We start from the raw sequence: 12,186 nt of genomic DNA on the forward strand, positions 1-12,186 counted from the left end.
ACATATAATAGTCATCAGCAAGTAAACAATAATCAACAACATGAATGTAATTAACAATGCAATACTTTACTGAATCAGCCTAATTTTTAAATACATCAACAACGTGACATATGGAATGTTATGCACAAATCAACACCAAATAAAGTATGGACGATCTTAATGTACATATCAATCCTAGTGCAGACAATAACAACATGCATATCACATACTCAACACAAACTGTGTCAACGTGCATATCATAATCAACTCAGAATCACTTGAGCAAGATATGTCATTTCAATAAAGCATAATCATCAGCTAGACATTATGGTATACTCAACACGGACGGTCTCAACGAGCATATCATAATCAACTCAGAACTGCTTTATGCAAGGTATAAACATTATCAACCTCATGTAGAAAATATCATGAGTTCGAGGCAAATTTATGTTATTAACTTAACTACCTAATAGATCAATGAGAATACATAAGGAAAAAAATCAAATTTGAACTGAAAGAGCAATAGTTAAAACACTTTATTAGGAGTTGAGGTGTTCAATTATAACAAAACTTAGTTTGAGCGTCTAAATGAAATATTCAGACAGGTCAAATAAGCCAATAACATCATAGTGTTCAAGCATTCAGTGTCATCCCTTTCATAATGTGATGACAACATACAAATCTACAGACCTCCAAAAATGTAAAGAAATAGACCAAAACTAGAGTGAAGGGAGCTTGGTGCATTCTAATTATTAGAACCAAACTAACCCGTATACATAATTAGATGAGTGCACCTATTTACAAAACAAAACTCACAGATATCACATTTTTCTCAGTTAAAAGTAGCACGTAAATGAGATGCTTACAGGTTCCCTGTAATTGTAACAAAAGGAACTAATCTTCTATAATCTCTCCGTCTCCCAAGTGGGCAACTATCAAGCACCCTCCCTAGCATCAACCGTGTGTTTTGTAATGCTAATTCTCTTGCTGACAAACCAGATTCAGATGCATTAGATTGTGCCACTGGTGTCGAACCTGGTCCATATCCGACGCCCATTGCAAACTGCAATGGTCCACTTCGAGCCTTAAGTGATGTTTGAGATGCAAGGAGCTTCTCTTCGGTGCCAATGAGTCCATAATCTAATTGCCCCGGATCATTGGGATGTGATCCGGGTAAAGAGCTACAGCTGTGTAAGAGGGCTTCCAGCACACTAAGTGCCTCCCAACACATGGGGCTTTCCACCAACTGAGATACAATTGCATACAATTGTGGACTCTGAGCAGCATCCATAGGAGTATGCTGAAGCAATGCCTTCAGCATAAGAAGGATAACACGCTGATATTCCACTGGCCCTTTCTCAAGAAGCCGTAGGAGGTGCCCAAATGCCAGAGTTGAGTGCTTGGGGAACCATTCATGGCATAGTAATGGTGAAACACAAGCTAGAAGGTTCTCTATTCGTTTGATCTCACCACGGGAGTAAGCCACAAAAACAGTAGCCAGTTCATCCATTGATTTTGATTGACACCAGACGGCTATATTGGCAGCAACAGAGCAAGCCTTTTGATGTTGTTGCTGTAGTGGTGACATAAAACCCAGAAATACATCCTGGCTGAGCTGTAAGCAGAGCCAGGGAAGCAAGCCAGTGATGTGCATCAATAACCGTGTTTCTGCGTCACCGAAGATGGAATCACATGAAGGCACTGTAATCCTTGATAGAAGCTCAACAGAAGCACCGTGACTGACAGTGCACATAAGGCCTTTAAGAACCAATGGCTGTACTCCCTCAAAGACTGGGAACTTTGCATTTGATTCAGAAGCATTCCGTGATTCCAGACGTTGAAATTCAGAACTGTCAGAAATACTTGAATCAAGCTCATCTCGAGGCATACTTGAAAGAAGCACGTTCTCTGTTGTTCGATCTCGGAATGATAAACGGTCAATAACCCGACGAAAGAGCTCCAGCACTTGACAGTACACATGAACAAAATCAGTATGCATCATGGCAACACAACCCCAGAAAAGCTGGGGATAGAGTATAACCTTTTCTGGTTCCATATTCTCCACCATCACCTGTAATGTTAACAAGATCTCCATAACAAAACCTAAAACAGCTGGTATAGGATTTCCCAAGCACCTGTGAAGACAACGTAGCAGGGATACACATGCATCATTTGTTACACAAGGCCTTAGTGAACGGTAAATCTGGTGGGAACGGCAGGCCAAGTGTCTAGATGTGCACTCCATGGCCCATTTAAGTGCCTCTGCTCCCCAAGTTTCTCGGAGATCTCCTTGAAAGAAGATAGCATCCACCATACTCTGTACCAAAGCAGACAAGAGTGCTGCACTTGGTAGCTCTGTTCTCACTACCGTGGGGTCCTCATTTTCCCACATCATGCTACCTCGCTTAGATTGAACATACTTTATGAGGCTCACTACTTGCTGCTTGTTCTCTCCATCACTATTTTCAACATCATATAACTCCAAATGACGCCCTGCAAGTGAATACAATAGATTTACAAGCAGATGCTGACAATGCTCCAAGACAATATCCTCTGAACTATCCATAGATACAAAAGTGACATGAAAGAGCAAAGGTAAATGCTCCCGGAAGTCCTCATCGTTCTCATAAGCAATTTCAGCGAGTAGAATCAATGCTATATCTGCGTGAGAGAGAGAGTGCTGCTGATGTCCTTGCAATGCTGATTGAAGTTCTTTTGCATTAATCCCGTGCATTACAGACCCAGAATGCAACCCATCTTCCCCCGAATTTGGAGTGTCAATGAAGTAGTCTCCGCTGTCTCGAGAGCGATGACGACTTCGCATACTTCCAGTTGAACTCCGTACCCCCTTTAATGGCCCTGACATGTTCACCAATGATGGAAGAAGTTGGCCAGACCTACCAGCAGTTCCAGGGACAATATTCAACTCAGGAGGCATAGGAGTCAATGGGCCTGAGGCACTTCTCCCTCCAACAGTGGCTGTTCTCCAGCTCAAGCTCCCACTTGTGTTCCTCAGTGGACCATCGAGAGACCCACGAACTAATAAAGGTGACATGTGAGGTTGACTATCTACAACGGATGCAACTTGAACCACAGAATGCCCCTGAGAAAATTCTAACACGGTGTTTCCATTTCCCTCACCTTGGTTTGCACTGGGCCTCAGAGGTTCGATGCTATCAAGCATGCGCTGAGCAAGTTGATAAACCAAGTGATCAATAGTACGTTGGGGGCATATACGAGCTAAATATAAACTGACCCTTTTAGCAACAGAGAAGTATGTAGCAAATGCACCACTTATTTCTGCTGATGCATTTGAATCGCAATCTTCAATACCTTTTGCAATCAAAAAATCTAAAACTGGACTTATGTTCCTAGGTTTGCTGGCAATTGTACTCCAAAGCTTCTCAATTTCATCAGGAAATTGATCACCATGCCGCCATGTCACGTAATAAAGGCTTTTCAATAGTCTGTCACTCCAACCCGAGTCCTTGAGTCTCCAGAAATTGAGATTCTCAATCCATGGAGCCATGCACGTCAAGACTTGATGCTGTGCAATTATATCGACTGCGTCAAGCTGCCTCTGCATGATTTCTTCACAAAGCCACTGACTAAGTTCAGGGTGATCTTTAGCAAGTTTACAAGAGAGTTTGTACTGGAACTGCTGATATGAATCGGGAAGATTCCCTACAACAGCAGCTCTGTAGCTACCTGAACCCTCCATGCCATCCTCAGCCCATTCACGGACAGAAAGCGTCTCAAGCATCTGAAGGGCATCATCACGAATTTGTCTAGAAGGATCTACCACCTTGTAGAGTATCAGGCTTAAGAGTCTCTGAATTTCACATTTTGGTATCTCTTGGCGCATATAAACTTCTGCTAGCACACTGAAGTAGCCATCTGCGATTGCAGCATCTGAGTAGTAGCACTGTACCAAATACAAACTTAGGATCTTCAGAGGTATAACAACATGAACACCAAAAATCTACCAAGGGGAGAAAAGGTTAAATATAACTTGTTGCATGTAACAACAGAAAATAAGTTAGATGAATATTCAACCTGATTTGTATATCAAATAGCTAGCAGTAAATGCAACAAGGAAAATGCTAAAAGAATGTGACTGAAAACATACCATGGAAACAGATGCAATGCAACTACCCCAACAAAAACCGTACAGGAAATAATTAATCAAAAGGGCATACCTCATAGCACCATTATGCATGTATGTCTGTGGGCACATGTATTTTAAATAAGTCACACATTAACAATCACATTTAAGATGGTTAATCTGATTACACAAGTGCAATTTGAACATAAATCATATTAGTATCTTAAGAAAACAAGTGTAGTAGATAATAAATGAATGAGTTACATGCACAGGGAAGTCCTATGTGTAAAAGGAAAGAAAAGGGCTGACCTGATCAATGCAAGCAGGAAAGAGGTCCAAATTTGTTATAAGAAGATTTCTTAAAGCTAATTTTGCCAGTGAAACTCGAAGATGACTTCCTCTGTGCCTATCACGACCAGTTGTTCCTCTGCCACTTTCACCAGTGAATCTTGAATAAGATGGAGTTCTTGGATCAGCAGGTGAATAACCAAACGGAGCCCTTGGTGCAGGCTCAATGAATAGGCTATTAATCCAAGATATTACTCGCCCGCTCATCTTTCTTGCATTGTCATCAAAGCAGGGTCCATACAATAGTGAAGCCATTGCATTTGAGGAAGCCCACTGGATTGCCTCTACCTGTTCACTCAGTTCTTTATCAAATGATAGTTTGTCCATGGAGTCTTTTGATCGAGAGTGCTGAGCAGACTTGTATCGCTCTACTTCACGGCGATAGTCATTAACACCATCCTGATTCCAAGTATTGCTAGCATCATCACTCCAGGTGAGCAAAAGATCAAAGAGTCGCCTCCTAGTTCTAATATCAAATTTCTCAGATCTAGAATCAACTAATTCAGGAGCCAAGGATCTCAATACAGAAGCAAGTGCATAACGGAGGGGTTGCATATCTTGAAAACTCTCAGCAGATGCTGTTAATATCTGTCTGGTTGTATCTTCAATGAACTTTAAATAATGAAGGCGGAAAACTGATTTCCTACTAAGCATTCCAGGCCAGATATTCTCAGCAACTGTGCGGTATATATTCGCAATGTGGATACGAAGTTCTTCTCGACGGGACCTTTGGCTCTGCAACAATAACATTATATATCTACTTAAGAATCTGACAGGACATATATGCATACAAAATAAGTAAAGTGAATATGAATACCTATAACTACATGCCCAATCAGGCTCATAAAAAGTTCAGGACAGAATCTTGAAAGACTGTTGTTGTAAATACAGAGAGTTCCATGCCAGAATCTGTTTGGCAGAAAGTTGGAAATTTTTGTGCAAATATATAGATGCATCAATTTAAGGGACGTCAATTTAGTGTCAGATTGTATTTTTGCTTAACATCAATTATTAAGGACATAATCAAGATTAATGAACACATCAAGATTTTGTGATATAACAGAATTGGTTAGAGAACATCATCAGTAATATCATCTTCTGCTATTAGACCATCTCCAACCCATCTCTATTTTACTCTCCATTCTCTATATTTGGAGAGTAAAATAGAGAATGCCCACTCCAACCCCCTATATTACTCTATATACTCCATTTATATAGAGGTGAATAGTAGTTCTGTAACACCCCGTATTCAAAAAGGCCAAAATAGCAGCTTTCCAGATGTTGCAGGTACCAAACCACACGGCCCGTGGAGTGGGCCACGGACCGTAGGTGTGGTCCGTGGTTGGCCTGCCTAAGAAGGGTCTGAGGGTCCAGAACCACGACCTGACCAACGGACCGTTGGTCAGACCACAGTCCGTGGTTCGAACCCCCAAAAACCAAGTTTCTGATCACCATCGACGGCCGTGCAGGTTGGTCCGTCAGTGGTGTCTCGTGGTTCACTGCTGGCAGTTATTTTTCAGGATTAGTTGGGTCTTTTCCTAATTAATTAATTCCTATACTATGTCGTTTTGCCTATACTTAGGACCCCTATATAAGTCTTTTTACCCCCAAATTAGACCCATTTACTTCATTCTTCCAAAATCCCAAAAGAAGATCAAAATCTCCTCTCAAATAATTCTCTCTAGAACTTGAAGAAGAAGAAGACGAAGGATTCACCTAGGGTTTCAAGCTAAGGTCTCAATTCCTCCATTGAAGATAAGCAATTGAACTTGAGGTATGATAGTTTTCATCCATGGAGTTCCCAAATTCCTCTATTTCAAAAGGTAGAATTCCCCAATTAGCTAGGGTTTTCTTCAATTAACACGGGTTCTTATGATTATTGATTTGAATAATTGCATTATGATCTTCTAAGCATGAATTGATGATTTACTATGGTTTTATGATATTTCCCCTATGAACCCATGTAAACCCCATGTTTCCAAATTGTGATCATATGAGGTGGGTTGTTGATTATGAAAGAGGAGTTTTATGAATTAATGCATGAAGTGAGAGAATTACATGAATTTATGATATAATCCCTATCTAATCATTGAATTCTAGATTTGGTGATTAAAAGCAAGCTTTGAACCTTGAAATGACAAAGTATGAGTTTATGCATGATCTTAAGAAATCTACGTAAATGTTTAAGGGTGCTTTGAGAGTAAGTGCCAATGATGATGTTGTTGTATTGTTGAAAGGACATTCTCATAAACACAATCTAGCATGATGTGAAAGGTTTTCTCACATAATAAGGATTTTTAGGTTGAAAGGCTATTCTCACCTAATTAAATCAAAGAGTAAAAGCTATCCTAATGAAACTAGCTTGGATTGGTTGTCCAAGGACACCTTTCCATGGATAATGAGAATAAGTAAGAAATGACTATTCCGTGGGAATTATGCTTAGCACCGAGTGGATATTGTTATGAGATGGAAGCTCTCCCGTTAGTAGAGGCCGGGTTTCTAGAAACAATCTCTTGAGATGGAAGTTTTCCCATTAGTAGAGGCCGGGTTTCTAGTAATAATCTCCTTATCCATAAACTATGTGACCCATAGGATGATTAGCTGGTGGATCCACTTAAGCTAGAAGTTCATGGTTCTACCTTAGGCAAGTAGAACAACCCTTTTCAGTGTGGGAGACACCGGGGGATCATGTTATAGCTCACATGGTCTCTATGTCGGTTAAGGCTAATTTTCCCATAACAAGATTAAAAGTGAACTAAGGTTACTCAAGAAGTATCTCATATGTGTTCAAAGGTTTAAAGATGAATTAGCTTGCATTGACCATGATGTTATGATCTATGTTTCTAAACTTCTTATATCATGATTTTAATTGGTCTATTCCATGCCATGAAATGAAATGTCCCTTTTTGCATGTTTTAAATACTTTTATGCATCGCTATCATACTTGGTACATTGTTTTGTACTAACGCATACTCTTGCCTACATTTTTCCCAAATGTAGGGTCCGGCAGTCAGGTTTCCGTGTTTCGTGGCTAGTGTTGATTCTTGGATATTTTTCCCGAGCTTTGGTGAGTCCTCATGCTTCGAGGATGGAGTTTTATTGATTCACTATCTTTTCATGTATTTTCTCTTTTGAACATGATGTATGGGCTAGGCCCAATTTCATTCTATTGTATTAGATGGCTATGAAGAGACATGAGTTTTAGACTTTTATAAAAATGTTTGGACTTGGACTATTGTTTTACTCTTATTGTTCTAATTCTTATGTTATGAGAACTAAGTGGCTTGTATGGAGTCCTTCGAGGTTCTATACGCCATGTTACATCTAGGGGTACCCCTGGGTCGTGAACAAGTTCTCCAAATTTGGAAGAACTACTATTCACCTCTCTATTTTACTTTTTTATTATTTTAATATTATTTCTTTGATATCATTAATTAAATCTTTATTATTTGCCATTATTTTCTAATGTAATATAACATCTAAAAATATATAATTGACAAGTTACAATTTCCACCTGAATTAATAATTTTTTGATTTTTTTAATTTAAAATCATTTATATTATATAAGACTATTAATTAAGTGTCTAATATTTGAAATTATTTTCTAAGTAATATAATATCTAAAAACATATTATTGATAAGTATACTACTTCCATCCCGAATTGACAATTTTTCTAATTTGATTTTTTTAAATTTTTTGTCACTTAAAATATGTGATTTAAAATTATAATTACTTTTTACTATGAAGAATGCACAAAGTTTACATGATAATTCCAACAATTCACTTTTATGTTAAAGTGATGAATTATTAAACTACACTTTTTAATGAACCTGAAAATACTTGATTGCAATAGTTCAAAATGGAATAGGGGAAGTAATTACTCCCTCTGTTCCTTTTTATATGTCATCCTTACTATAAATAGTTGGTCCATAATACTTGTCATTTCATAAAATCAATGCATAAATTACAATATTTTTCCTATTTTACCCTTGTGAGTTATTAGCCTTGAAAATATACATTTGACCAATATAGAAAAACTAAGTAAATAATTCATGTTCATTGGTCAAATTAATTAATCAAAATAAATTAATTCATATTCATTGATTGAAAAGTTGACTTCAAGAAAAATTAAACACGGGTAAAATAGTAAACTTACTTAATTTCTTAATGCACGTGAAATAAAAATGGTGACATATAAATAGGAACGGAGGGGGTAGTATACAAAATAATTGGATACAAATGAAATTGTTAATTAAAACATTTTTTAGCTACACATAAATAAAATAAGGACAAAAGTTACTCATTTTGAACTCCGTAATGCATTAATAGAACATTTATGGGAGAAACGTAATAATCTTGAAAGTTGAATATTAAAATTTAAAATAACTTTTTCAATGATGCAATATTTATTATGTAATTGTATTTCATCAATGATTTCATTTTGATGAATTGTTCGTTTATATGTATTATATATAATATTTGTTGCAATTTATGTTATTTAGAAATTTAGAATAAAATATTTTTTTATTAAATGAAAGATTTGATAAGAATAAAATTTTATATTACATGAAGATTATATAGATTATAGGGTGATTATTTGAAATAGGAAAATAAAATAGAAATAGAAATAATAATATAATATTGAGGAAAGAGAAAAAAGATTATTTTTTAGAGAGTAAAATAGAGAATTGGATTGGAGTTGATTGTCTGAAAAAATAGAGAACTCTATATTTGGAGAGTAAAATAGAGAATAGGGTTGGAGATGCCCTTAGCATGCAAGAAATGTATTTCTCCAAACCTGGGCATTTGTTATAAAGGAGATGTTAAACACATGGATGTCAGTCGATGTAACTTGATTAGTATGAAAACTCTTGATGTTATCCCTTCATAACAAGTTTCATTACTACAACTTTGCATCAAGTTGGTGGCTGCACTCTCTGGTTTTAACCTCCAAGGGTTCACCTAAACATGTCATTTAGGAAAGGAAGAAAAAGGCTTCCAATCCAAGCCTTCAGTTTTCCAAGTGGACTAAGAAGGTCTATGTTCATACTGTTTGCGGAAATCTATGCCATGAAGTAGATAGAAACTCATGACACTCCCGTGTATCCAAAGAAGGAAGAAAAGGAAAGGATGAATCAAGCACTCAATTACTGACATCAAATCATAGGGAAGATGAGACAAAAGGAGAACAATGATGGGGAAGTATCAAAAGAAGTACCTTCCATTTTGGTTTCCCTTCTGTCTCCAGAGAGACCTCGTCGATGAAAGACGCAAGCTCGTTAAACATGACTTCACATATTTCAAGATGGGCGTGGCCAAGAGCCATGGTAGCTGCATGCTAAAACAAGCAAAAAGAACAAATTATTTGACACATTGATAACATACAATGAGAAGTTCTGATTCTCTCCTACTTCTCTCAGCATCATGAAATACTAATACACAAACCATCACCCATATTCCTGGGCTCTTATTCTCAGAAAAATATTTCAGAGACACAAAACTTTGAACAGCTTTTTCAATATCTATGCATATGACAGTATATAGAGGATCTCCTGATAATAACCAGTGTCATCACAGGGAACAGCTCAAGGATTATTTATCAAACTGAAAAACATAAATTGTAACTTGATATCAGCCCAGTGTTTATTTAGTGTATTTTCCAATTCTTACAAATAAACTCTGGTGCTTTAACATTCTTTCAAGTTCCAAAGGCATAATATGTTTGTCCTAGATAGAGGCTACAGGAAGTTTGAACACCAAAATTCAGTCAAAGGATTCTTAAATACTCATGAAATACAAGAATAAAGAGAAACGACACCAACTTCATTACACCGATCTCAATCGCAAGTCTTCAACAATCAAAAATTTTAATACCATCAGTCATTTAAGATTAGATTGTTAATATATTATCCTATGCGTTAACATTTACATCGAGAAATAAACACATACAGAGCCTAACAACCTTATTACCACCTGAAAGCTTTTATGTAGCCACTACTTACTATATTTGGTTCGGAACCAGACTTTAAGGATGGGAAGATTAGGTGAAAAAGTTCTTTTGTAGCTGCTGAACCACCACCTTCTTTACTATCAGGTGGACATGAGCATGCAAACATTCCATACATCAGCCACTGATCTAGCTTATTATCTGTGTCCTGTGATTGATAAGCCTTTCCGCCCAAATCAGAAGGAGTGATATGAGCAAGCCGCTGAATAACTTCCAGTCTGCAGGTAGCAAACAAAGTGGAACATTTAGCCATCTGCATAAATTGCTTGAATTTGAAATTTTGAAAAACAGGAGCTGCATCAATGAACAGGAAATTGAACATTAAATATTTGTTCTCTCTGATAAAGAACAAAATGGCACAGTCGAAGGAATGTATCAAGGTAAAACACCAAATAAATACAATGTTCATCTCATCCCAAAAAATAGCAGACGTGTATTCCATGTCAAATTGCATGCATAGATTTTTTCTTGCAGAGAAGAGACTCTAATTCATGATTCTAAGGACAAGTAAAGAAATTTTTTTAACATGAATCTTTTTTCTTCTATCAGCAGTATTATAGTTGGACCAAACCATTACACACAAATCATTCTACAACAGAATTGTTTACCTCGTGTCTTTGGGAGCACAATTTTGGGGAGATGCAGTTCTTACGTCTTGTTATTTGATAAATAGAATGCCCTCTTCTTCTATTCAGAATCAGGTTCCACATTCCATACTATTTCCTCAGTCACATCTCTATTCTATCCCTCCACTTGTCTTTGGGAGCACATGCTTTGTTCATAATTTAGCCCCAGGGAAAGATAAATTAGCTCCTCGTGCCCTCAAATGTGTCTTTCTTGGTTACTCTCGAGTCCAAAAAGGGTATCGTTGTTATTCACATGATCTTCATCGATACCTTATGTCCGCTGATGTTACATTTTTTGAGTCTCAACCTTACTATACATCTTCTGATCATCCTGATGTATCTATGGTCTTACCCATACCTCAGGTTTTACCTGTGCCAACCTTTGAGGAATCTACGATTACTTCTACATCTCCAGTTGTAGTGCCACCACTACTAACTTATCATCGCCGTACACGTCCAACCCTAGTCCCACATGATTCATGTCATGCGCCGGGCCCTGCTCCTACTGCGGACTTGCCTCCTCCTAGCCAACCGCTTGCACTTCAAAAAGGTATACGATCCACTCGAAATACTAACCCACATTATACCTTCTTAAGTTATCATCGTCTATCATCACCCCCATTATGCATTTGTGTCGTCTTTGTCCTCTATTTCCATTCCTAAGACTACAGGTGAAGCACTTTCTCATTCTGGATGGAGGCAGGCTATGGTTGATGAGATGTCTGCTTTACATAAGAGTGGTACTTGGGAGCTTGTCTCCCTTCCTGCAGGTAAATCTACTGTTGGTTGTCGTTGGGTTTATGCAGTCAAAATTGGTCCAGACGGTCAGATTGATCGACTTAAGGCTCGCCTTGTTGCCAAAGGGTATACTCAGATATTTGGGCTAGATTATAGTGACACTTTTGCTCCTGTGGCTAAAATTGCATTTGTTCGTCTTTTTCTATCTATGGCTGCCGTTCGTCATTGGCCTCTTCATCAGTTGGACATTAAGAATGCTTTTCTGCATGGTGATCTTGAGGAAGAAGTCTATATGGAGCAACCACCTGGTTTTGTTGCTCAGGGGGAGTCTAGTAGCCTTGTATGTCGATTGCGTAGGTCACTCTATGGTCTGAAACAATCT

At 37.7% G+C, this 12,186-nt stretch overlaps 1 protein-coding gene across 2 annotated transcripts in view; it reads right to left on the reverse strand.

The window, feature by feature from the left end:
* Positions 1-502: 502 nt before the first annotated feature.
* Positions 503-12,186, reverse strand: part of LOC102587154 (protein furry homolog-like) — a 42,908-nt gene continuing 31,224 nt past the window's right edge. For both annotated transcript variants that reach the window (XM_006346807.2, XM_015308566.1), the window contains 4 exons: positions 10,436-10,658; positions 9,652-9,771; positions 4,394-5,167; positions 503-3,904 (listed from right to left, as the gene is read on the reverse strand). In XM_006346807.2, the coding sequence (XP_006346869.1) occupies positions 842-3,904; positions 4,394-5,167; positions 9,652-9,771; positions 10,436-10,658 (4,180 nt within the window). In that variant the 3' untranslated portion in view covers positions 503-841. The remainder of the gene's footprint in view (positions 3,905-4,393; positions 5,168-9,651; positions 9,772-10,435; positions 10,659-12,186) is intronic.

This window comes from Solanum tuberosum, unplaced genomic scaffold (assembly GCF_000226075.1).
Source record: "Solanum tuberosum cultivar DM 1-3 516 R44 unplaced genomic scaffold, SolTub_3.0 scf00090, whole genome shotgun sequence".
NCBI lineage: Eukaryota > Viridiplantae > Streptophyta > Magnoliopsida > Solanales > Solanaceae > Solanum > Solanum tuberosum.